This window comes from Nyctereutes procyonoides, unplaced genomic scaffold, assembly GCF_905146905.1.
Source record: "Nyctereutes procyonoides isolate TBG_1078 unplaced genomic scaffold, NYPRO_anot_genome, whole genome shotgun sequence".
NCBI classification, from domain to species: Eukaryota; Metazoa; Chordata; class Mammalia; order Carnivora; family Canidae; genus Nyctereutes; species Nyctereutes procyonoides.
This window is the reverse complement of record NW_026575139.1, coordinates 18,896,214-18,920,524: the sequence shown is the minus strand read 5'-3', so window position 1 is coordinate 18,920,524 and position 24,311 is coordinate 18,896,214. Positions and strand designations below refer to the sequence as shown.

The 24,311-nt window shown below is 40.2% G+C and overlaps 1 protein-coding gene across 7 annotated transcripts in view; it reads right to left on the bottom strand.

The window, feature by feature from the left end:
* The window catches only part of STON2 (stonin 2), a 145,539-nt gene that overhangs the window by 99,869 nt on the left and 21,359 nt on the right, over window positions 1–24,311 (bottom strand). For 4 of the 7 annotated variants that reach the window (XM_055303652.1, XM_055303650.1, XM_055303649.1 and 1 more), the window contains 2 exons: window positions 11,654–11,925; window positions 9,571–9,846 (listed from right to left, as the gene is read on the bottom strand). In XM_055303652.1, coding sequence (XP_055159627.1) covers window positions 9,571–9,846; window positions 11,654–11,741 — 364 coding nt within the window. In that variant the 5' untranslated portion in view covers window positions 11,742–11,925. Of the gene's footprint in view, window positions 1–9,570; window positions 9,847–11,653; window positions 11,926–13,819; window positions 14,050–24,311 lie in introns of those variants that run through there. The other 3 variants (XM_055303647.1, XM_055303654.1, XM_055303653.1) reach the window with 2 other exon arrangements.

The following is a 24,311-nucleotide window of genomic DNA, read 5'->3' as shown; positions in this document are numbered from 1 at the left end:
CCAAAAGCAGACACTCAACCATTGAGCCACCCAGGTGTCCAGTACCTGTGTTTTTTAAAATAAATATATAAAAATAATTGCATTTATGAAAACAAGAAATATATAGAAAATTAAAACAAGATAGTATTTATAAGACCAACAAAAATATCAAGCACATATAGTAATGAATGTAACAAAAGTCCTCAGAGGAGACACTCATAAAGTTTATTAACAGATTGTACAGAAGATCAAAATAAATGGAGAGATATAATTAGGGTTTACAAAAGTTAATGTTGTCAAGATGTTAATTCTCCACAAATTGGTTTATAGATTTTACTGCATTCTAAATCAAAATCCTTGCATATTTTCCTCCTATTAATAAGCAGAATCACACCGTCTAGATATAAACAAAGTAGAATTTTAATAGTATATGTTAAAATGAATACAATAATAGAAATAATAAAATATGATATAGAGAAAAATGAAATTAGACTCCTACAAAACACCAAATGGAAAAATCAATTCTAGGTGGATTGAATATCAAAGTATAAAAGGCTCCACTAGCAATATTTTAGGGGAACCTGGTTGGCACAGTCGGTTAAAGTTCAACTTTTGCTTTTGGCTCAGGTCATGATCTCAGGGTCATGAGTGAAATCAAACCTTGCGTCAGGCTCCAAGCTTGGTGTGGAGTCTGCTTAAGATTCTCTGTCTCTCTCCCTCTGCCCCTCTCCCCCACATTCAAGTGTGTTCTCTCTCAAATAAATATATAAATCTTAAAAAAAAAAAGACACATACCGAAATATGCTTATGACTTCAGGGTAGGGAAAGATTTCCTTTATCAAGACACAGAAAGCACTAAGCATAAAAACAAACAAAATTTTTATCACTGTAATTAAGAACTTCTTTTTACAAAAGGAACCATAAAGAGAGTGAAAAGATCATCCACTTTATTCTACATCCATGTGTAGGAGATCCTGCCATATATCATATCCACAAGGAACTCCTAGAAGTCAGCAAGAAAAAGGGAAAGATGCCAAAAAATATATACCCAAATAGGACTTTTATGAAAGAAAAAAAAATCCAAATGGCAAAAAAAGTCAATAATCTGGAAAATACAAATTAAAACCGCATGAAACATCATTACTCTTCCCCTTCCCTTTCTCCATGCCTCTTCATGACTAAAATAGAAAAAATATTAAAAGGAAAGGAAAAAAGAAAAGCATGACAATCTCAAGTGTAAACAAGGAAGTGGTGACACAATATCTCTTATATGTGGCTGATAGAGTAAACTAGAACCATCTTAGAAAATAGGTTGGTATTATCTGATCGAGTTGAGGATAAACAGCTTACAGTCCAGCAAGTCCCTTCTGACTCTTATACAAGAAAACCACTAGCTCTTGGTCACCAGGTGTTTAGAATGCTCACAGGTGGGCAGCCTGGGTGGCTCAGCAGTTTAGTGCCACCTTCAGCCCAGGGTGTGATCCTGGAGTCCCGAGATTGAGTCCCACAGGCTCCCTGCATGAAGCCTGCTTCTCCCTCTGCCTGTATCTCTGCCTCTCTCTGTCTCTGTGTCTCTCAAGAATAAATAAAATCTTAAAAAAAAAAAAAAAAGAATGCTCACAGGAAAAAAAGGGGGGGTAGGAGGGATGCTCATAGAAACATGTTCTTAAATGCCAAAAAGTAGAAACAAGGCAAATATCCAACAGTAATACAATGGATAAATGACCTCCAATCACTTCCCACCATCTCCAAGCTACCACCTTGACTCAAGACACTGCTGTATGACCCAGACTAACGCCATCTCAGATAAATCTGTGGACATATCTGCCTGATGACCTGAAGCCTTCTTAAGCACAGCCCCAACCCCCAACATTCTTTCCTGTCTAACCTCACCCTTGAAGCAAAACGTCCTCAATCAGCACAGGAGAAATGACTGTGACATGCAGCTACTCTCAAACATTCCCTCTGGGGTGGTCCTACCCACATTACTCCCTAAACTCATAGGGCTACAAAAGGAGGTCTTATGGGAAGTGAGGTCACAGAGATCTACACCTGCAGTTGCCCAAGACATGCTTCTGTTCCTAAGTTCCTTTAATAAACCGTTTCCTGTCACGGTGGACCTGTTGGCCTTTCTCTCAGGCCTTAGGGCTCCTTTGGCCTTTGGAGGTCATTTTTGCATATCCCTCTTTCATGGAACAACCATTCCTTCTGGATGGTTACAAAGGCTTCCCACTGGGTCACCCTGTTTCCCCAAGTGTCCTGCTCCTCCCAGTCTGTTCTCAACAGAGCAGCCACACAGCTTTCACACAATTACCTGCTCAAATCAAAGTCAGACCTTACCATGTCTCTGCTCAAAACCCTCCGATGGCTTCCCACCATCCAGAGTGAGAGCCAAGGTCCTACCTGTGCCCTCCAAGCACCTACATGGTTCAAGTCTTCATGACCTAAGGCCTCATCCCCTTTCCTTCTCCCCATGTCACTCCACTCCAGTCAGATACCACCAACACAGACACGGCAGCCCCTCAGAGGCTTGCCATTTGCAGTTCCTTTCATCTGGACAACTCCTTCCCCAATTTCTGCAAGGAGCACTCCTCACTTCCCTCATGTTTTCACTCAAAAGTTAACACTCAGAGACTCACTCCCGATCTTATGTAAAACTTCACATCTTCCCTCACTCCATTCTTTCTTTTCCTCATGTTTCTCACCTTCCTGCTAACCAAACCACACTAACACACTGTATCTACAGTTTTATTGTGTTTCTGGTATGGCTTCTCCAGTAGAAAGTATGCCCCATGGGGCCGGAATATTCGACTGTATCCCAGGTGCCCTGAACAATGACTACCACAAAGCACCATTGGTTGAATGAATAATAAACTGACAAGCTGTCACCTAAAACAATTAATACAACAAACACAATATTTTTCTTTATTCTTTGAGATCTTAAATAGACTAAAATTTAAATATTTATATGCATTGATGCCATATCCTTTATTTAACTTTGATGTCTAATCACTATGGCTATATGATTTTTCCAATGCTGTAAACATGCTCATCCATTAAAATAGATCTAATTCCATTCTTTGTTTGTGGCTACCCTGCTTGCTCACAGTTGGCAATACCAAGCAGCTGTCTCGGGACTGGTTCAGAGGAAGCCCCAGAAAGCTTCACTAGCAACAGACTGCCCAACCGTTAGGTAATCTCAGTGTAGGGAGGGCAGGGACTATGGCCAATTTTCTCATAATTGCATTCCCAGCACCTAAGTATTTTTTGCATGAATGAACTAGTTAATTAATGCATGCTTGGCAGTTTATTGTGTTTTGTGTCCTGTGCTGAGGGTAAGATAGGCCACAAGGACCCCCCTGGATGAGCTAGCACATTCTGGAGAGGAAAACATTAGGGTTCTGATAAAAATGCTTTAAAGTCCCTTTTAGATAACTGGAAGAAATCATTTTCAAGAGATCCTCTCCCCTGCCCAGATGGCATAATGGTAGCTTCAAATATGACAAAAATATAAGACAATTTTAATTGTGCTTTTTTTAAGACAGCTCCCGGCAGGGAGAGAAATATGTATGTTTGTATATGTATCATAATTATATGTTATGCATATATTACTTATACATGTATATGTAAGCACATGTTATACACATATACTATGTGTGTATATTATGTGCATATGTGTATCTCTGTGCTATGCATATGAACGTTTGTGTGTGCACACTGTGTGTATAATAATGGGAAATCAAAACTGATGATAGCTGTTAAGCAAAGGGCATGGTGGGGCAGAGGCTAGCCTAGTTTCTTTGCCTATTTTTTGGAAAAAAAAAAAAAAAGCCATTTCACTGAGGATGCCATGCCTCAAGTTCTCCCTAACAGCTCATCTTTCATTCATTCATTCATTATTCATTCATTAATCCAACAAATACTAAGTGAGTATCTACTAAGTTCCATGTTCCACATTCTGGGCAGAAAGTAAATGAGACAGACAACATCTCTCTCTTCTAGTGGGGAAGAGAGACTATAAGCAAACAAATATATAACCCTAATTTCAGGTCAAAACATGGGCTATAAAGACATTTAATGCAGAAAAAAGCTAGGGGGTTGGGGCAGGTAGAAATGATGCTTGAGCAGAGCTCTGAGTAAACATGTAGAGGAAGAGTTAGGGGCTAAGGAAACAGCAAGAGCAGAAATGAACTTGTCAGGAACAGCAGGAGATACAGTGATGGGAGCAGAGCAGTGCCCAGTGGACAGGGGCAGAGGGCATCAGGCCCCAAGGAAGAAGGGCGTTGTTAGAATCCTTCCTCCAGTACATCACCGGCTGAGATGGATTCCGGAAAGGTCATTAATTACTCTTAAAAGCAGAGAACAATTCAAGGTATTAAAAGAAAATAAAACCTCCTCTGTTGAACAGGGAAATACATATGCATGCCAAATGCAATGCGCGTTGGCTACATATTCACCAAATGGTTGGGCTCTTATTCCACTCCCACCCACCAATTCACCCTCAGTTACCAGAATAAAAAGTATCATAGAAAGTAACCACTGGGCTAGCCTTCTTCAGGATTAAGTCTCTCAGCTGTCACCCCTGCCTCCCTCTTAAATGGCTGACATCATCTCTGGTCTTCCCCCAAACAAGTGGCTCTTTCTCTGGTCCCAGATAATGAGCTTCTCCAGATACAATGGGAAGGCCTTAGCCCAAGCTTTTGGGGAAGACATTTGAAGCACAAGGGAATATTAGTGTTTTGCTTGGGCTGTGGAACAAATGTTCCGGAAATGAAAATTTTTTTGTTTGTAATTATGCATATCCTGCAGCATCTGCATAATGGGTCAAATTCAGCCTTGGCCTTGCTGCAAAACTGCCATCCATGTCTGTGGAGGAAGGTCAGCACATAACACCATGAGTGAACAGGAAGCTTCATGCTGAAAATAGTGCCATAATTTTTTTTTTTTAATTTTGGAAATGAACTTTCCTCTTTCAAGTCAATTTATCTGCATGTATTTGCAAACATATTCTAAGCACACACATACACTTGTAAAATGCACATATATGGAATCAGCCTTTGCTCTGAGAGGATCTTTATAAAGATTTTAGGGGTGGGGGTGAATGGGTGCCGGGCACTGAGGGGGGCACTTGACGGGATGAGCACTGGGTGTTGTTATTCTGTATGTTGGCAAACTGAACACCAATAAAAAATAAATTTATTATTAAAAAAAAGATTTTAGGTGATATATAAGCTGATTGCTACATTCTTCCTGTTACATGGTGGAATTTTAAAACAGAGGAGACAAAAATACTAAATTAGGAAAACTTTTTGCCACCAGGGAAACTCAGAAACACTACTGACTGCTAAGAGATCCAATGTGAATAAAATACCACCTGGGATTGGGCTCATTTTCAAAAATTTTTTATTTATTTTTTATTTTATTTTATTTTATTATTTTTTATTCATGATAGACACAGAGAGAGAGAGAGGCAGAGACACAGGCAGAGGAAGAAGCAGGCTCCATGCAGGGAGCCCAATGTGGGACTCGATCCTGGGTCTCCAGGATCAGGCTCTGGGCTGAAGACAGCACTAAACCACTGAGCCACCTGGGCTGCCCTCAAAAATACTTCTTAAGAGAACAATATAAAGATCCAATTTTGATTTGAACAGATTCACCAGAAGTTTGGTAGGTTTTTTTCCCTTTGCTTGTTTCAACACTTTAGATCTGCTGTGTTCTGCTGCTGTTCTAAAGGTTTAGCAGAATACTATGCATTAAGGTTTGAGGTTCAGCAAACACGTTTTCAGTTAAATTTTTTGACATTTTTCACTGGGTAACCCAGTTTAATCACACGGCATTTTCAGACCAAGATGGGAACAGTATTCTTGTGGCTACTTTAAGTCTTAAATTTGAGTATTTGGCAGTTAAGATTCTAATAAAAATCTTTTTAAAGAGAATATTTATCAACATAGCCTGAGCCAAAGTGTTCTTGTTAAATCAAAGAGATACAAATTTCACATTTGGTCTCCACGAAATTTCAGAGGTTTTAATGGAGGAAATAATATTTACAAAGAGGGCATGATTTTATCTGCTCCTCATTCCTAGCATCTTCAGGTCCAAATAATTGACGCCAGCCATTGCTCTTCTATGTGTGGTTACAAAAAGACTTTGTCACTCCATTGACTGATTTTATTCATATTTTTCTGAGAGAGATGATGTGTCTCCTTTTCTCCAGACCAACCACAATGGCACTTACTCAAAATCCAAAACAAAGTTGCTGCCCTGGTGGATTTAAAACATTTCTGGAGTAGTCTTCCCCTTCAGCTGTTGCTCCTTGTTATCCAATCAACCTGGGTATGCTTCAGTGCAAGATAAAATTAGTAGCCAGGTCACCAAGGTAGGGGGTAACGACTTCCTGGCTTATTTAAGTTCCCCAGTGTAGCTTCTGATGATTAGATGCTATAAAAATAAGAGATTTACCACAAATGACAGTCTCTTTGTCCCTTACTCAACTGTGCCTCCAGCCTCCTTGCATTTTAATTTGGGCAAGTAGTACAACGCCATTCCAGGCTGAAATCCAACACTCCCTTGGTTTTATTTGTAGGTGGCACAGCTTAAAAAATAAATTCTTTTGATTATTTGGTTTGTTGTTTTTTTTTTCTTCTTTTGCTCTTCGTCTGCCAGAAAAACTGTAAACAGTGCAGGAATGGGACCCGGGGGGGATGGAAAAGGAGTATCCCAGAAAACAGTTTTCCACCTAACTACTCCACTTGTGTGCACACATCTGCTATCTTTCCCAGCTTCTCCCTGCATGCCTAGATGTGAAGGTATGGAATAGCTGGCCATGGAAGGTTTCACTGTCTGCTTCCAGAAATCCAGATGAGGAATAGCATTAATCCATCCCATTTTCCCTCTTTCTTTTAGGTCAAGATCATGATCATCTCATCAAAAAATATTCACAAAGAAGTTGCATGGGACAGGGCTGAAGGGGTTCAAAATAGGTCTCCCCAAAACCACCTTGGCATGGGGACTATTTTGAGCTGAAGGCAACGGAGATCCTGCAGGCTAGAGAGAAACTACTGCCCCTCCTTTAACTACCTAGTTAGAATCTAACTGGAGTATCTTTCCCAGAATAAGGGTTATTACCAGAGATAAATTTTACCTGAGTGACCCATCTGCATGGCAGGGCAAACATCCAAACATCTGCTCTTCTTACTGTCCTGGGAACTGCCCTCCTCTCCTTTGAAGCCTCAGGCCCCTATCCCACTCCTTAGCTCAGGATGGCACATACACCTCATTTACCAGCCTATGAACCTTTTTTATACATGGGGTTCCCAAAGTACAAAATTATATTTTCTTTTCTCCTATGAATCTGTCTCATGTCAACTGAAGTCTTAGACCAGCCAGAAGAAATTTTGGAGGGTAGAGGAAACTTTCCTTCCCCCAAGTCTAAGATACACATTTTCCTCTTTCTCCTGACATAGAGATGTCTGACTAGAAAGTGCTAGGCACGTAACAGAAGCAAACAGGACACGGGAATAAAATAGGAAGAAACAAAGAAACTGCAACTACATTATAGGAACGAGAATCGGTTTGTTCTGGTGATACTGAGATGGCTAGAAAGACAGCAGAAGTCATGAACAGTTTCTACAGATTTTCCTTATTTCTGGCTGAACTTCACCACCTACATGCATTGAGACACACCAATATATTTCACAGCTCACCAACAGATTCCTGATTTCAGCACATTTAAATACAGCACATCAAGTATCTCCCTTGCCCCAATTATTTTTTTAAAGGTTTGTTTATTTATTTGTTTGTTTATGAGAGACACACAGAGAGAGAGAGAGAGAGAGAGAGGCAGAGACACAGGCAGAGGGAGAAGCAGGCTCCATGCAGGGAGCCTGATGTGGGACTCAATCCCGGGACTCCAGGATCACGCCCTGGGCCGAAGGCAGGCGCTAAACCGCTGAGCCACCCAGGAACCTCCCTTGCCCCAATTCTATTCATTCATGGGCTGTCCATTAGAAAAAGTTTACTTAATACACACAAGGTGAAGCTGTAGCCCAAAAGAGGTCCAGGGTCTTCTTGCTAGAAATTAATAAACTAAGAGAAGCATTTTTTAGAGTGGACAAATGAGACATTGATGGACAAATCATTTCTATATTGTCAGATTAGACTAAAAACTAAAAAGAATCAGATGACCACTCATTTCGTAGAACTAGCCATCCAGCCAACACGCAGATTTCTCCATGTGGACACCACTGATCTAGGGCACTACTGAACAAAAGCTCTGAGGAAGACCACAACCAAATGATAAATAACAAGGGAAAATGATGTTTAAATAAGAAGAAATATAGGAACGCCTGGGTGGCTCAGTCAGTTAAGTGTTTGACTTTGGTTCAGGTCATGATCTCAGAGTCCTGAGACTGAGCCCTGTGTTGGGCTCCGCACTCAGTGGGGAGTATGCTTGCTCCTCTCCCTCTCCTTTTGCCGCTCCTCTAGCTCGTGCTCTCTCTCTCTTTCTCTATCAAATAAATAAAATCTTTTAAAATATAATATAAAATCTTTTAAAAATATGAAAGAGTACAGGACCTTAGAATGGGATGATTACCCTGGATTATCTTGGTGAGGCCAATGTAATCACAAGGTCCTTAAAAGTGGAAGAGGTAGGCAGAAATCAGAGGGAGCTGTGATTACAGAAGAAAGGCAGAGAGATGCAACAATGTTGGCTTTAGAGACAGAGGAAGGGGACATGTGCCACGGAATGTGGGCAGCATCCAAAAGCTAGAAAGGGCAAGGAAAACAGATTCTTCCCTAGAGCCTTCTGGAAGGAATGCAGCCTTGCCAACACTCTGAATTAGCCCAGTGACACCAAGTCCAATACATGGACTTTCGAACTACAGACTTTTGAACTGTAAGAAAATAAAGTTATGCTGTTTAAACCACTAAGTTTGTGGTAATTTGTTATGCAGGGCATAGGGAACTAAGATGGTCACAAAAGTGATCCAGTCAGCATTAGCATGCTTTGGTACACAACAGAATCAGCAGCCAGGTGACCAGGGTGGGGACGAACAATTCTCTGGCTTTGTTAAGCTCCCCAGGGTAGCCTCTGGCTATTTAAGTGCCACAAAATAAGAGAATTATCATTAAGGACAGTCCCCACTCTTGAAAATTTAGCTCTAACGGGTCTGGGACACAAGAATATCCATGTTTACCTAGTGACTCTATTAGAAATTGATGGTGGTCCACATTCTGAAAGACATTCATTTCTGCTCATAAGGAGCTTATAATTTGGGTGCTGAGCAAACATAATTCCAAAACCTAATAGATAATAAATATGCATACTTCCAAAGACAGGTCAACATCCAGGCACAAGTACAGAAGGCTAGAAATGACCCAGAACACATAAATCCTTCTATATGCTTGAATAACAAAGCCTAGTTGTAGAATTAAGCCAGATGAGATCCCCACCAGCTCTCCTGTAGGGCCGCCACCAAAGGGTTCTGGTAAAAGTAGAATCCTGGCAACCCTGTAGATCTCTCCTGGAAAAGCACCCCTGGTGAGCACAGACCTAAGCCAAAACCCTTCTCAACCTCCCACCTGTCTCACCTGTTTCCTTCTGAGACGGTGATGTGCTAGCCCAGGGGGTGTCGTCTTCAAACTGAACCCAGTTGCTGATGGCCGAGGCCAGGTCAGGTGGGGGCTGCTCAGGGCTCCCAGGAGGGGAGGTTGCTTCAGAAATGAGGCCCAGCTTTTCGGAGGAATCATCCTGCTCTGAGTGGGAAAGCTCCTGGGAGCCTACATCCGCCACATGGTTCTCCCCGGAGGAGCTCTCAGACTGGTCTGAGTAGGATGACAGTGCTGGGAGATGCTCTTCGGTGCCCCCTGAAACAGATACCGGACACCACCATCAACGATGTGAGGAAGCCCACTCTTCAAAACTGTCTCATGAAGGAAAATCCAAGGATAGGTAAGGGGTGACCACAAGACGTACCATTCTGGTGAGTGCAGAAACACCCACGCCCACCTGTCTCTACGCTGACGGAGTGTTTTCCTAACATTGTATATACGAAGGATAACCTCAGCATGCCTACAAACAGCACCCAGGCAGGCTGAGACTGGAAGCCTTATTCACTATTATCCTAGCATCTACTCCACTGATTGGCGGTCACAAAAATGCTTAGAGGCCACACAGAAATATAGCTGAGTCAAAGGAGAAAAGCAAAAGGCAACAGGGACTGATGGAGACTTTGGCTGAACAGGAGAGCTTCTGTCTGGACTAAATACATTCACATTCAAATTCACACTTCAAACTCCATGCAGTCCAAACTATACATGTCTGTGGACTGCCAGGTGCAAACTCTGTACTGACGATCCAGCCGAATGAGGCCCAGAGGCTCTTCCCCTACCTTTCTAGCACTTTATTGGTCCTAGGATACTTAACGGCCTTCAAAAAAAATTTTTTTTAAACAACAACAACAAAAAATTTAAATAATTATATTCTAATTGTGGCGGTGGTTACACAAATCGATTAAAGTTTCACCACTGCATACCAAAAGAGGTCAATTTTATTATATGAAAACTTTTTAAAAATAAAGGTACTAACATAAAACTTTTTTCTGCCATCATTAGCCAAACAAACTAGTCTACCTGCACGTAACCAAACGCTTTAGACTAGCACTGCCCAACAGAAATAAAAGCTGAACCACATATGTAATTTTAATTTTTTTAGTAGCCAGATTAAAAAAAAGTAAAGGAGGTGAATTACTTTTAGTAATATAAATTTCAACTCAGCATGTTGAAAAGTTGTAATTCTAACATATAATTAATATAAAAGTTACTAATGAATTATCTTACTTTCACTAGGTCTTTGAAATTCGATGTATTTTATACTTAAAACACATCTCAATTCAGACTAGCTGCATTTCAAGGACTCAATAGCCACATGGCCACCATACTGGACAGCTCACCTGTCAACTCACACTTTCCAGGTGCTGTAAATGAAGCTGAGCAGTGCTAGCTGCAGTGGAGCAGGTTCACTTGACAAGGCTCTGCAAATATCTCCTGTCCCCTACCTTGACCTTCATCCCTGAGCAGCAGGTCCCTAGAAGTCAATTTAGCCAGCTTCACCATAATCATGGATGGCAATTAACTGAGCTCTTTCCATGTGCCAGGCACTGTTCTAAGCACTTTACATATATTAATTAATTTAATCCTCACAGCCCTCCTGAGAAAGGTACTGTAATTACCCCTACTACACAGATAAACTACTTCACAGAGAGGTTAAATAAACCATCTACCCAAGGGCACATCACTTAGCTGTGACAGAGCCAGCATCCAAGCCCAAGCAATCTGGCTCTAGCACATGTCACGCTTCACAACTATGCTTTGAAAACTGAGAAAATCCAAATTGCTACTGGGAGTAACACCCTATAAGGCTGAGTATGACGTACTTTGTAAATACGAAGTTTACGCTCCTTGGAAGAAAGCACCAATACTTTTGGTATTTCCAGGCCCTCTTGTTTGGGACTCTAAGTTTCCTAAAATACTTCCCCCAGGCTTCAAAAAGTGGAAAGATCTGCACTTGAGGAAAGTGACAAACTGGCTCTTTTTTACATATTAAGATCCCACCCAAAGAATGATCAAGTAGAAGTCATTATAAACAGTTGTGGCTCTTTGCTGCACTTCTTACCCTCAGAAGGGACAGGAAAGAGTGGCTCCTCATTGAAGGAGACCCACTCTGACTGGTGGGTAGCGATCACATGGTCCAAGGTCGTCATGCTAGGAAGGCACTGGTCATCTTCACACCGACAGTCTCAGGCAGACCCCAGAGTAATGTCTGGGGTGGAGGTATGGTGGCGTGGTGGACTTCGGGCCTCGGCTCTGTTATAAGGGTCTTGCAGAGGGCAGACTTAGAACATAGATTAGCTCCTCTTGCCTTTGGCTAATCTGCCAAGCAGAAATCTGTGTAAAAAAATAATAAAAATGAAAAAGGACAACTATCACATTATCTCCAATCCACACAGGTCCAGGGTTTTCAACACTGCCCACGAGGAGGTCTGGGTGGTTTTCAACTTGTATTACTTGTCTCTGCCCTGTCTTGTTGCCGCTTCTTATACAGAAATATCTGCCTTTAGCATCAAGATCTCTGCATATGACTTCGTATCAGACTTGTAAATAATCACGCAAATTTTAGTAATCAGATTCCCAAATTTCCCCAATTATTATATTTTGGAAATACTTTCATTTATAATATAAGGCTATTGCTGCGAAACAAAAAACTTTTCAAAGTACTTTCACTCTCTTTTACTAGATGGTAAAATAAAAGCATGTTCTTTCCTCTTAAATCATAGCACTTTTTGCCTTAGGCAGGTAGTTCTTTGCAAGCTTGATTTAAATCCCTGGCAGAAACCCAACTATCTCCAGATGGTACCTCCAAGCATGGTTTACCAATCAAGAGAAATAGAAATGGAATCATCTTGTTCATTTGGAGTAAAGGGGAAGGGAATATTTGCTTTATAAAATGTGAGTCAAAAAAACACGTTTTCAATCTAGGCCAATTTGAATTAGTACATAAAAGTCTAGCCTTTACTCACATTACAATTATGTTCTATGTATATAGAAAGAAACTTAATAGACTCATAATTCTGTTTGTACTATTAATGTCCATTTACAGTTTGAACCTAGCTCTTGCTCTTATGATAAATTAATAAAATCTGAATCAATGAAAAATTAATGTTTCCACAAAAGAGCTACTATTTGCCCTGAATAATATCAGTTCTTATTAATGGAATACTTACAATATTCATTTTGGTCTAGAATAATTTAACCCATATCCTTCTGACTGGTGCATAATAAAATAAAATGTTGAGGAAATTTTAGTATAGGTTATCGCCTGCTATAAATAATCTATGCTGGAGTTAATCAGAATAGAAATATTTAATAGTTTTTATCTTTTTTGGTTGTTAAAACAGTTCCCCTGTATAATACTGCCTAAAAATAACTGCTTTCATACATTTATAATTTTTAGAAACATATTTTAAAAATATTTCTTAAAATATTTTATTTATTTGAGAGAGAGAGAGAGTGAATGAGAGGGAGAGAGAATCTGAAGTAGACTCCGCACTGAGCATGGCCCAACTTAGGGTTTAATTCCACAACTGTGAGATCATGGCTTGAGTTGAAACCAAGAGTTGGACATTTAATCAACTGAGCCACCAAGGCACCCCCAGAAACATATTTTCATACCATACTTCATTTGATTTGATAGCCATTTTATTTAAGTAAAGCAGATATAACTATAATCTTTTACAGATGAAGAAATTTGGGGTGAGAGGAGTGATTTATCCATCACCTTCATTGTTTTGAGGCCCTTGTTTGATGCCCTAAGATGTTACCTCCAGGCTTCTAACTGGAAGAATTCACACATTCCAGGATAGTGACAAATAGGACTCTTTTTCCTCCATGATTAAGACCTTATCCACAGAATCATCAACTAGAGGCCATAACATCAGGTGTGTTAGATGCACCAAGCTAGGAAGTGATCAATACAACGCTAAAACCTAGGTCTTCTAGTGCCAAAACACGCTGATCTTTGGAACACAAACACACACACACACACACACACACACACACCAAAAACAAAAACAAAAAAACAAAACAAACAAACAAAAAAAACCCCACTAGAATATATGCAAACTCCCCCAACTAAACTACTTTACAAACACCAATTACAACAGAACCATAATGAAACAATCTGCGAAAATCCCCATGTGGAAATCTGCCAGGATACTCCAGCTGTGCAGAGAATGGAAAGCCTGGAAATCTTTCTTCCAAGTCCCTCTCCTAAGATTCTTACCAACCATAGGACCAGACGTATGCAAACAGCCTGGAGAATACAGTGTTCCAAAACCAGACCTCATCAGAGAACCACGCAGAGCCCAAAGACCCTAAAGCTGACTCCAACGGACTTCTCCCTTCAAGCTGTTCTCAAGTCCCATCAAACACTAAGGTCGCTCAGTGTGTTGGTGGCTGCAGGCCAAGATAAGACAGCAGAATAGTAGAGTCAGGCTCCTCCTCTCCCTACAACAGCAGCATGTAAGCCAAGTCCAGCAACAACAAAAAGCCACAACACAAGTCCATGTGCTGACACATGCAGCGTCATAGCTCAATGGGAAAAACATCCTCCTGACCCCGTGATGATGAATCCAGCAAAATTCACAGATGAGTGTGGGTGGGGGAGGGGACGAGAGGAGAAGGAAAAGGGTGAGGGCAATGGGACAAATACTGAGAAATTTTCGAGCTCAAAGGTTTTAAAGACCAAAGGTCCAACTCTCAAGTTCACAGATGAGTAAATGGAGACCCAAGGAAATCAAACATAGCAACACAGGATGAGAGCATGGGCCTGGGACTTGAATCCTATACAGCCTTTAAGCCTCATTTCACCCCTGTACAGTAGGAACAACAAGACTCACTTTATAATTTTAAGGATTAAGAGAGAGAATATACACAGAGTGCTTAGTACTGGGAGTAATGAACCCTCTATAACATAGAGGTCTTACTACGTGCCAAGCCCCAGTCCAAACTCCTTATGAATGTCAGCAATAGCAGTCGCTGCTGTTGTTAAATTACATGCCAGAAGTCACGCAGCGCATTAGTGGAAGTCTTGGGACTAGAATACAAATTTCATAAAACTACCCCATTTCTGTCATTTACATATGCTGGCATTAGGGATTTCTCTTTTCAATCATTTTTAGAGCAATTCTCCCAGATGTTATATGGAGTCAAGCACTTGACCTCCTCTTTACAGACAAGGGCACAGTCTAGCTAAGGAACAGAGACTACTACTCAAAGCATGAATGAAAGAGCCCCAAAGCTTTACCTACACTTCCTTAGCTTGTCCATCCCAGGTCCAGATATGGACTGGTTACAGATAATAAACAGTCCCAAAAAAGCCTAGTGGAACAAATTTATTACAGGGATCCCTCTATCATAATCCTGTGAAATGGATTCTGGGTACTTGCCATGACAACAGCCATATCCAATAAGCCACAAGATGCTTGACCATGCAGAGTGCTGTGCTAGCAGCTGGAAACCACAGAGGAACCCAATAATTGTGAGGCTAAGTTCACACTGGAATTGGGTTCGCTGTGAAAACCTCACCCCATTTTTAGAATGTGAATCATAAAGTGAGGTTTAAAATCACCACAAATGGGGAGTGACTCAGTATCAGCAGCAGGATTGACCAAGAGGCACTACAAGTTTCATTGAAGTCTCTGGGTTGCCACTTCAGAGAGCAGCTTCTTTCTCAGCATCCCTTACACACTAAAATCTGAGGATGGAAAACACAGTTGGCTAATAAAATGGGAGTCACAGAAATGGACCTATTTTGTGCCAATCCTGATACACATTCAAGAGCCCTATGTGTTTGGAAATATACAAAGCACCCTTTGAGACAGTGACCCTCAAGCAGCTTGCAATCTAGCTGGGGACAAAGAAGAGCAAACAACAAATCTGGAAATCATCCTGCTGCAGGACACACCAGAAATGCTGTTTAGCCATAGAGAGATCTGCAAGGACTGGAACTGTAAAGAACTGAGCAGATTTCTAGGATTTGAAGGATATCCTCACATCTGGACCAGCAGAAGGGAAGAGAAAGAATATCTGAGCACAACTTGGGACAGAGGATCATCATAAGTGGGCTTGTTTCTAGGCCAGTGAAGAGGTCAGTCTGATGAAAGCTGAGGTGCCTACGGAGGAAATGTGGGGAGAGAGGATTGGTAGCCTTACCAGCTGAGAACAGTTCCGTTGGAAATGGAGCTACCTAGGGTTGAAGAATGGAGAGTGACTGAAGAAATGTGCCTATGCGAGATTAATGTTCCTCAGACTGCACTGACAAGAAGCTTAGAGATGGAAACCATCGGCCACAATAGGACCCCTGTGTCTTGGGTGATGTCAGGGGTCAGCATTATCAGGAATGTGTACTGAGCTCTCTGTGCTGGGCCCATTTTAGGGCCAGATGGCACAAGGGAGAACAAGACAGCATCACTGGCCTCAAGCAGCTTACAGCAGATGGCAGAGGGGTATGGCAGCCACATAAAACAGTAACACAGTCAGTTCTCTAACCTATTTTGACAGGTTATCCATCAAAACAATAACCGTAGAGCATCAAGGAATTAATTAAGAGACTACTGAGCAGCAGGCAGTCATAGTCATGAGCTACCCCTTAAATTGGAAGGGAGGGCTCTGAGCAAAACAGTGGAGGGGCAAAGCCATTTTAGGAAGGGGGAGCAGGACTGGCATGTCTAGATGTCAGTGAGTTATGTTGTGTTTATGGGAGGAGATGATAGGCATGGTGTTGAGTGCACTGGAAAAGGAGGCGTTAGAACAGTGACAGCTCTACATTCCAGAATGAGTTTGACCTCTTGAAGCTACCTTTTCCATTCCCAAGGGCCTTGATTCAGCCCCTCACTGTCTCTCACCTAGATAAGCACCAGCATCTTACCTTTCTCCCTGCCTTCTTGGTCACATCCCTCCAAAGTACTACCCAATCTACTGTGCCAGAGTGTTGTTCCTAAAAGCTGAAATGCCCATGCCACAGCTCTGCTTAAAAACCCCTGAATGGCCCCTCAGAGCCATAGACTCCTTTCCTCCTTGTGTTAGGCAGAGTCAGTTTCTGTTGCTTACAACCAAGAACTCTGATACATGGTACCCTTCCTGGACTCTCCTTAATCCCACTTGCCCCTTATCCCCCATATCTTCTGTGTACTTACAGTGTCTCACTTACATTAATTTATCAAATTATAATGACATTATTTGCCAATGCAGCTCTCATGCTAATTAGCATGTAAGCTCCCTGAGAAAGGGGATTAGATTGTTTTCTTGTTGATGTCTTCTACTCTTAGAATAGGGTCTTGCATTTTGTAAATACCGAGTAAATGGCTGAATTAGTGAATGAGCAGATTAACTTGTTTTACCACTCCTCAGGGTTTCGAGCAGGCAATGTTTTGCTAAGGTTAATTTACACGCTGTATATAAGATAGCTTAAGGAACATTCTAGACATAGGCAACATGTTCATTTCCTTTTCTTTCTGATCTAAAACTCTGCTATCCAATTCCAACACAGTAGCCACAAGACACCAAGTAACTATTAAGATGTAGCTAGTCCAAACTGAGTTGTTCTTTAAGTATAAAATATATACCAGATTTCAGAGAGTACAAAAATGTGTAAAATATCTACTTAATAATTTTTACATTGATTACATGTTGAAAAGATAATATATTAGATTTATTGGGCCCAATAGAACATACTGTTAATTTCACCTGTTTCCTTTAACATTTTTTAAATGGGGCAACTAGGAAATTTAAAATAATATGTATGTAGTTTGTACTCTATTTCTACTGAACAGCATGGCTCTATAATACTCCACTCTTTATTTCATCTTTGTTTTTGAAGGATATTTTTCAGTAGACATAGAATTTAAGGTTGACTTTTCCTTTCCTTTCATATTTTGACTTTTGGTTTCTATTGTTTCTGATGAGGAGTTGGCTTTATTTCCTCTCCTACTGATCTCTCTTCAAGTTCGTTGACTCTTCTATCATCTTCATATCCTGTTAATCTCATCCTGTGAATTTTTCATCTTAATGATTCAACTTTTCTATTCTAAAATTTTTATTAGACTCTTTTACAGTTTCTATTTCTCTGTTGAGATGCCCTGTATGTTTACTCCTTATAACAATATTTTCCTTTAGTTCTTTACACATATTTATAATAGCTGTATTACAGGTTTTGTCTGCCATATCCAACATCTGGGCCATTTAGGGACTAGTTTCTGTTGACTTTTTAAAATTATTTTAATATTAAAATTAATATTTTCCTATTTATTTGCATACCTACTAATTGTTGATACACTGAACATATTCTGGATTTGATCTTCCTCTGCAGAGTTGATTTTTGTCAGAAGTTAACCTGCTTGCTCACACTCATCCTGTATGGGCTTGGTCTTCACTTTGTTGGATGAATTCGTAAAAAGCCAAAGAAGATGTCTCCTAAGCCTCTCTGACAGCAGCAGAACTGAACTTCCAAACTCAATATCCACGGCAGATTTCAACAGCACTTGGCTCTAGGCATTGTTAGGGTGGGTTTAGAGTAGGTCTTACTCTAGAGCAGCTGGCAAACTACAGCCATGACACAGGCTGGCCCTCTGCCTTTCTTCACAAATAACGTTATATTGAGACAAAACCATGCATATTCATTTACATACTGTCTATGGCTGTTTTTGCTCTACAATAGAAAGTTGAGCAGTTAAAACAGATACTGTATAGCTCACAGGACCTAAAATAATTACTACCTAACTCTACAAAATATTTTTATCAATCCTGCTTGAAAGCATGTTCCTTACCCCTAAGACATAAAATTTTTGTGTCTCTTCTGAATGCTTAGAATGTTAATAATGTGTTAAGAAGGTCTTTCCAATGTGGTTGGGCTAGACTGCCAACATCTCCTAGTATTGCTTGATCTCTACTATTTCTGTTCCATTCTCAACCTTGAAGCCACCACTTTTAGTAAATCTCCTATGGTTTTGTTTGTACATGCGCACTCCAGGCAGGCCAAGGATTCCCTGGGTATACCCAGACACACTTCTGCTCCCCCCTTCCTCTTGCTACTCTCTATATTCTAATGCCCTGCCCAGCAGATACCAGCTGCTTCAACTGCCCCAGACTCTGATCTGTTTCCTTAGCTCAGCAGGACTGCTGTGCTCAGTGCAGACTTCAGCATACAATGCTACATCAGGAAACTCTCCCCTGGAAGAGAGCCAAAGTGATCATCAGGCTCATCTCATGAGCTTTCCTTCTCTCAGGATTGAAATACTGTGCTTTCCATTGACCAATACTTGAAAATAGTTGCCTCATACATTGTCCAGTAGTTTTATGGTAGTACAATGCACAAGGACTAGTTTGTTACCAGTTATGGCCCAAATTGGAAATCTTCCCGGGAAACATTCCCTCTGACAACCATTTTTAAAAAGAGAAAGAGTCCAGTTCAGATCATCTAAATTAGGGTGACTGTATAGTGATGTCCTGGAAATGTTAGTTAAAAGTTTTAGAAAACTTTCATAAATCATATGTAAAGGAAAGGAGGGTTTCATATAGCTGTATGGATTAATTCCATCCCTTCAGAGCTGAGAAAATGTTTGGTTTGGTTAGCTATGCTTCATAATAGTGTAACAAATTTTTGTTTGGTTAGTGATCCAAAAGGTTATTTAAATCTGAGAATTTAGCCATCTCCCCCTTATATCTCTTTGCCATATGTATTCAACTAGATAGCTACTTTGGACATTTCTGCATCCACTTGTTGGGTTTTGAGGCTACTGGCAAACACTATCCAGCCATCTGTTTGGGGTTTATGCAGTAACATCTCAAACTAGATCCTCGTGCCAATTCCAAACCCTAAAGTAAGGCCTCAGCCTTTTTCTGATCAAAGACAAGTATCTCAAGGTCAAAAAGAAACTAAGACTGCATAGATTGTATGTATTTCTGCAAAGGTTTTTTTCTAAAGCAAGACATTCAACCAACTTCCTGAACATCTATTCTGCACTCAGAATGTGTAATGTATGATACAAAATAATATCAAGCATGGTTTTGTGCTCTGAGACTTCTGTCACAGTGGACTAAAGAAATCACAAAGATTTAATCATGAAGTTAAAGTAACCATGCCACTTGTTTCATAATTTCTCAGAATAAACAGAAGCCCGGAAGGCACAATTACCCTATGACAAAGACCTATATCAGATTCAAGACTTGGAACATTGCTTTTCTTCCTTCTTCTTAAGTCTTTTCCTTTAGGAGAGAAGAGAGTTCATTTTAACAGAATCTGAACACTGGAGAACACACACACACACACACACACACACACACAAACACACATACACAGTCTTTAATTAACAGGTGCTTTGATGTTCCCAAAAGGAAAAGGTAAGTAGCTTTGGTTGTATGCGCTATCTTTTTACCATCTCTTCTTCCATTTAAATATATTATTCTTGAGGCATCTGGGAAGCTCAGTGGGGAGTCTGCTTCTCCCTCTCCCTCTGTCTCTGCCATTCTCCCTGCTAATGCTCTCTGGCCCTATCTCTATATCAAATAAATAAATAAAAGCTCTTTTAAATAAATAAATAAATCTTTAAAAGTTACCAAAAACAAAAAACCTGATTACTCCTCGTCCACTGCAAATTGGCAAATAAAATAAACACCCCAGCCTCAAGTAAACCATACATAAGAACTCCAAAAGGAACATAAATCATATTTTAATTAACATCAGTATGTATCCGTGATTCTCCATGAACTCACCCCTATTTCTCTTTCAATCACATACACCGTAATTTCCCATCCCTAGATATCTGTTTTTGTCCTCTCTAAAGTCACATTATTATATTATACACATACACACATATATAAATACATATATCCCAAAGTTATAATTACAAATATTCTATGATGTGATTTTTCTTCAAAATAAACAATTCTGATAGCTGTGTTATTAAAGAACTCCATGGCTCCACATTCAGAGTCAAGGATCTATGTCACACTTGGCCTGAAACACAGGTTGTATCTGATCTTTGGTACATTCCTGAGGCAGTGACCCTAAAGGACATTCCCAGGTGCCTGAACAGTATGTTACGTTCAGAATGTAATGAATAACCCCAGCAGAAGGTCACGCTTTAGGGTTTGCAGGACACTTTCTAGTACCTCAAACTCTTAGGAGGTCCTGGCTTACTCCATCTTGGTAAACTCCTCTTGGCTTACTTTAGTTTCATATTTGGAATAGGAATACTGTATGAAGAATCCTGAATGAAGGTAGGGAGTTGGTGTAATTTCTCTCCATCTGTATTTTAGAGCCATAAGTCGATCACTTGACATGTTCCATCATAAGACTGTCAGTTTCCAGGGCACCTGGATGGCTCAGAAGGTTAAGTCTCTGCCTTTGGCTCAGGTCATAATCTCCAGGTGCTGGGATCAAACCTCGTGTCAGGTTCCCTATTCAGCAGGGAGTTTGGTTCTCCCTCTCCCTCAGCCTCTCTCCTCCACTCATGCTCTCTCTCTCTCAAATGAATAAATAAAATCTTTATTAAAAAAAAAAGACTGACAGTTGCCAAGGGGTCTATAGGAATCTTTAGAGTCCCAATGGTGGTCATATTTCCTTGGCATAACCTAAGACTCTACAAAAAGCTAAGCAAAATATTATTATACATCATTGAAACTAAGATACCATTGATTATAAAATGCATCTCATCTCATTTTAGAGATCATAAAATATTTTTAAATATGTATGTTTACATGTATATGTGTGTATACATACATATGTACATATACACATACACACATTTCTTGGAATCAAAGAAATATATTCTTATTTTTATACCAAATATTGACCAAAATATTACAATTAACATATATTCCCAGGATGCAAAAAATTGCATCGAATCAATTCATGGTTGATTTCAATTCATTTTTACAATAACCTCGAGATAGGTAAAACATATTTTTCTCATTTGATAGAGACATGAACTGACTCAGGGAGGTTGCTTGACTAACCTAAGGTCGCACAGTGAACCATGACAGATTTGGAAAAGGATCACAAGTCTCATGACTCTAACTTCTGTACTCTTCCCACAACACCACATTCTGCCTTTCAGAAAATAGGTATAACAAATGTGTTAGCTGGATCCCCAACATCCATTTCTTCTCCTGATCCAGCCCCAGGGGATGGGTTGTTATTGGTTAAGCCAAGCAAAAAAGTTTCTATTCCTGCCTTCCCATCTCCCTTGCACCAAGGGTGGCCATTTAACCAAGTTCTGGTCAATGAAATATAGAGGGAGGTATGGTGAGAACTAAAGTTCTGAGAGTGTTTTTTGTCTTCACTTTGTCTTGCTTTGCATTACATATCTCCATGCAGTAAACAGACAATGTTCATGCAGCCCCAATCCTTCTCCCTTTCTCTTTTTTCCTATCTTGAATATGGTCATGATGAGGGGAACTATGATAATCACACTGCAACTGCAAATGAAAGGACAAGAAAACTATAGTCATTGGCCCTGACATTATTGATACTGATCCAGTATCTATAATCATTCATCTCTATATTTATTATGTGAAAAAAAATGTTTTTGTTTAAACTACTATAATCAGGTTTTCTGATACATGCAGACGGATGCAATTCTAGATTAACTGTGGCAAGCTAAATTCTAAGATGACCCCCAAGATCTCCACTACCATGTTCGACTCGCAAGATTATGTCATACGGCACAGTAAAAGAAATTTTGCAGATCTGTAACTTTAGCAGTTACGGTTGCTAAACAGTTAACCTTAGGATAACTAAAAGAAGTTTTCTCTCACTGCAAGCAAAAGAAGTAGTTAGATTCAAAGTGTGAGCGGAAGGTTTCCCCATTGCTAAGACAAAGATGACCACAGGGTGACTACAATCCTAAAACCACAAGGAACTGAATCCTACCAACAACAAGCATATGCTTGAAGAAGACTGAGTTCCAAATGAGCATACAGTGAGCTGACCCTTAATTTCAACTTTGTGATGCTCTGGATGGAGAACCCACTCATCTTGTGGGCTTAAAATGGGAGGAGAATTATTCAAGAGCTCCAAATCTTGAGGGACAAAACCTTTTTTAAAAATAACTTCCCAGGGATCCCTGGGTGGAGCAGCAGTTTGGCGCCTGCCCTTGGCCCAGGGCGCGATCCTGGAAACCCAGGATCGAATCCCACGTGGGGCTTCCGGTGCATGGAGCCTGCTTCTCCCTCTGCCTGTGTCTCTGCCTCTCTCTGTGACTATCATAAATAAATAAAAAATTAAAAAAAAATAACTTCCCAGTATGGATAAGGGACTGAACTTCAAATGACATCAACTGTTATCCCCAGTAGGGAATAAATAAAAAATAATATAATACCAAAAGAACACAAATTTATTCATGTAGCACTTTGGCACATACTACATAGGATTTCTCTCTCCAAAAAGTTATTTTTTTAAGTTATTTTTTTTTAAGATTTTATTTGTTATCCATGAGAGACACAGAGAGAGAGAGAGAGAGAGAGAGAGAGAGAGAGAGAAAGAGGCATAGGCAGAGGGAGAAGCAGGCTTACTACAAGGAGCCTAAAGTGGGACTTGATCCTGGGACCCCAAGATCACACCTTAAGCCAAGCAGGTGTCCCTAAAACTTTTTTTAAAATAGGATATTTATTAATTCATCCACCAAATTGTTATTAGAAAAGACCTGCTAGATGTTCAGGATACAAAAGTAAATGAGATAAATACAGACCCTGCCTTCAAGAGGGGGAAAAAAAAAAGAATGGAACAAGTCCACTCTAAGTAAATTACCTACAAATTAATACAGGGTTAAGACAAGGAATAACAAGGGATCCTAGTTATTAGGGTGACAGGAGAGTATCTCTCTAAAGAAGTGATATTTAATTACTACTTCAAGGATGAGAAGAAGCCAAGCATGACTGTACAAGAAGTAGAAAGTATTCAAGGTAAAGGGAACCAAAGGCAGAGTCTGAGATAGAAACAAACCAACAAACAAGAAAAATCTTGAACTGGGAGCAGAGTGAGAGCAAGGATGACTGAAGCCTAAGAACAGGTTGTAAAGGCAATTTGTTTTTAGGAACACAGGGTCTTGCAAGCCAAACCAAGATGTTCAGATTTTATGCTGAGCACAATGAGAAGTCAATGTAGGATTTAAAGAACAACAAAATTTAATTCACCTTTGCAGAAACTGAGTGGAGAACAGTTTAGAAGGGGAAAGAGTGGAAGTGGGAAGAACAATTAGGAATCTTTCATATTATTGAGATGAAAGATGATGGCAACCTGAAGGTGCACCTGGGTGGCAGAGTCAGTTGAATGTCCAACTCTTGGTTCCAGCTCAGGTCATGATGTCAGGGTCATGAGATCAAGCCCTATGTCAACGGACTCTGTGCTCAATGGGCTGTCTGCTTGGGATTCTCTTTCACTTCCCTTCCTTCCACTCATACTTGCACACTCTCTAAAATAAATGCATCTTTTTAATAAAAAGGAAGGAAGGAAGGAAGGTAGGTAGGTAGGTAAGTAGGTAAGTAGGTAAGTAGGTAGGTAATGGGAGCCTAAAACAACTCCAGTGCCCATCCATGGAGTTATGCATAACCAACATGTGGTATCTAAATATAATGGAATATTATTCAGCCTTCAAAAGGAAGGAAATTCTGCTACAATGTGAATGAACCTTGAGGACCTATGTTAAGTGAAATAAGCCTGTTCACAAAAGGATAAATACCATATGATTCCACTTATATGAGGTCCCTAGAGTAGT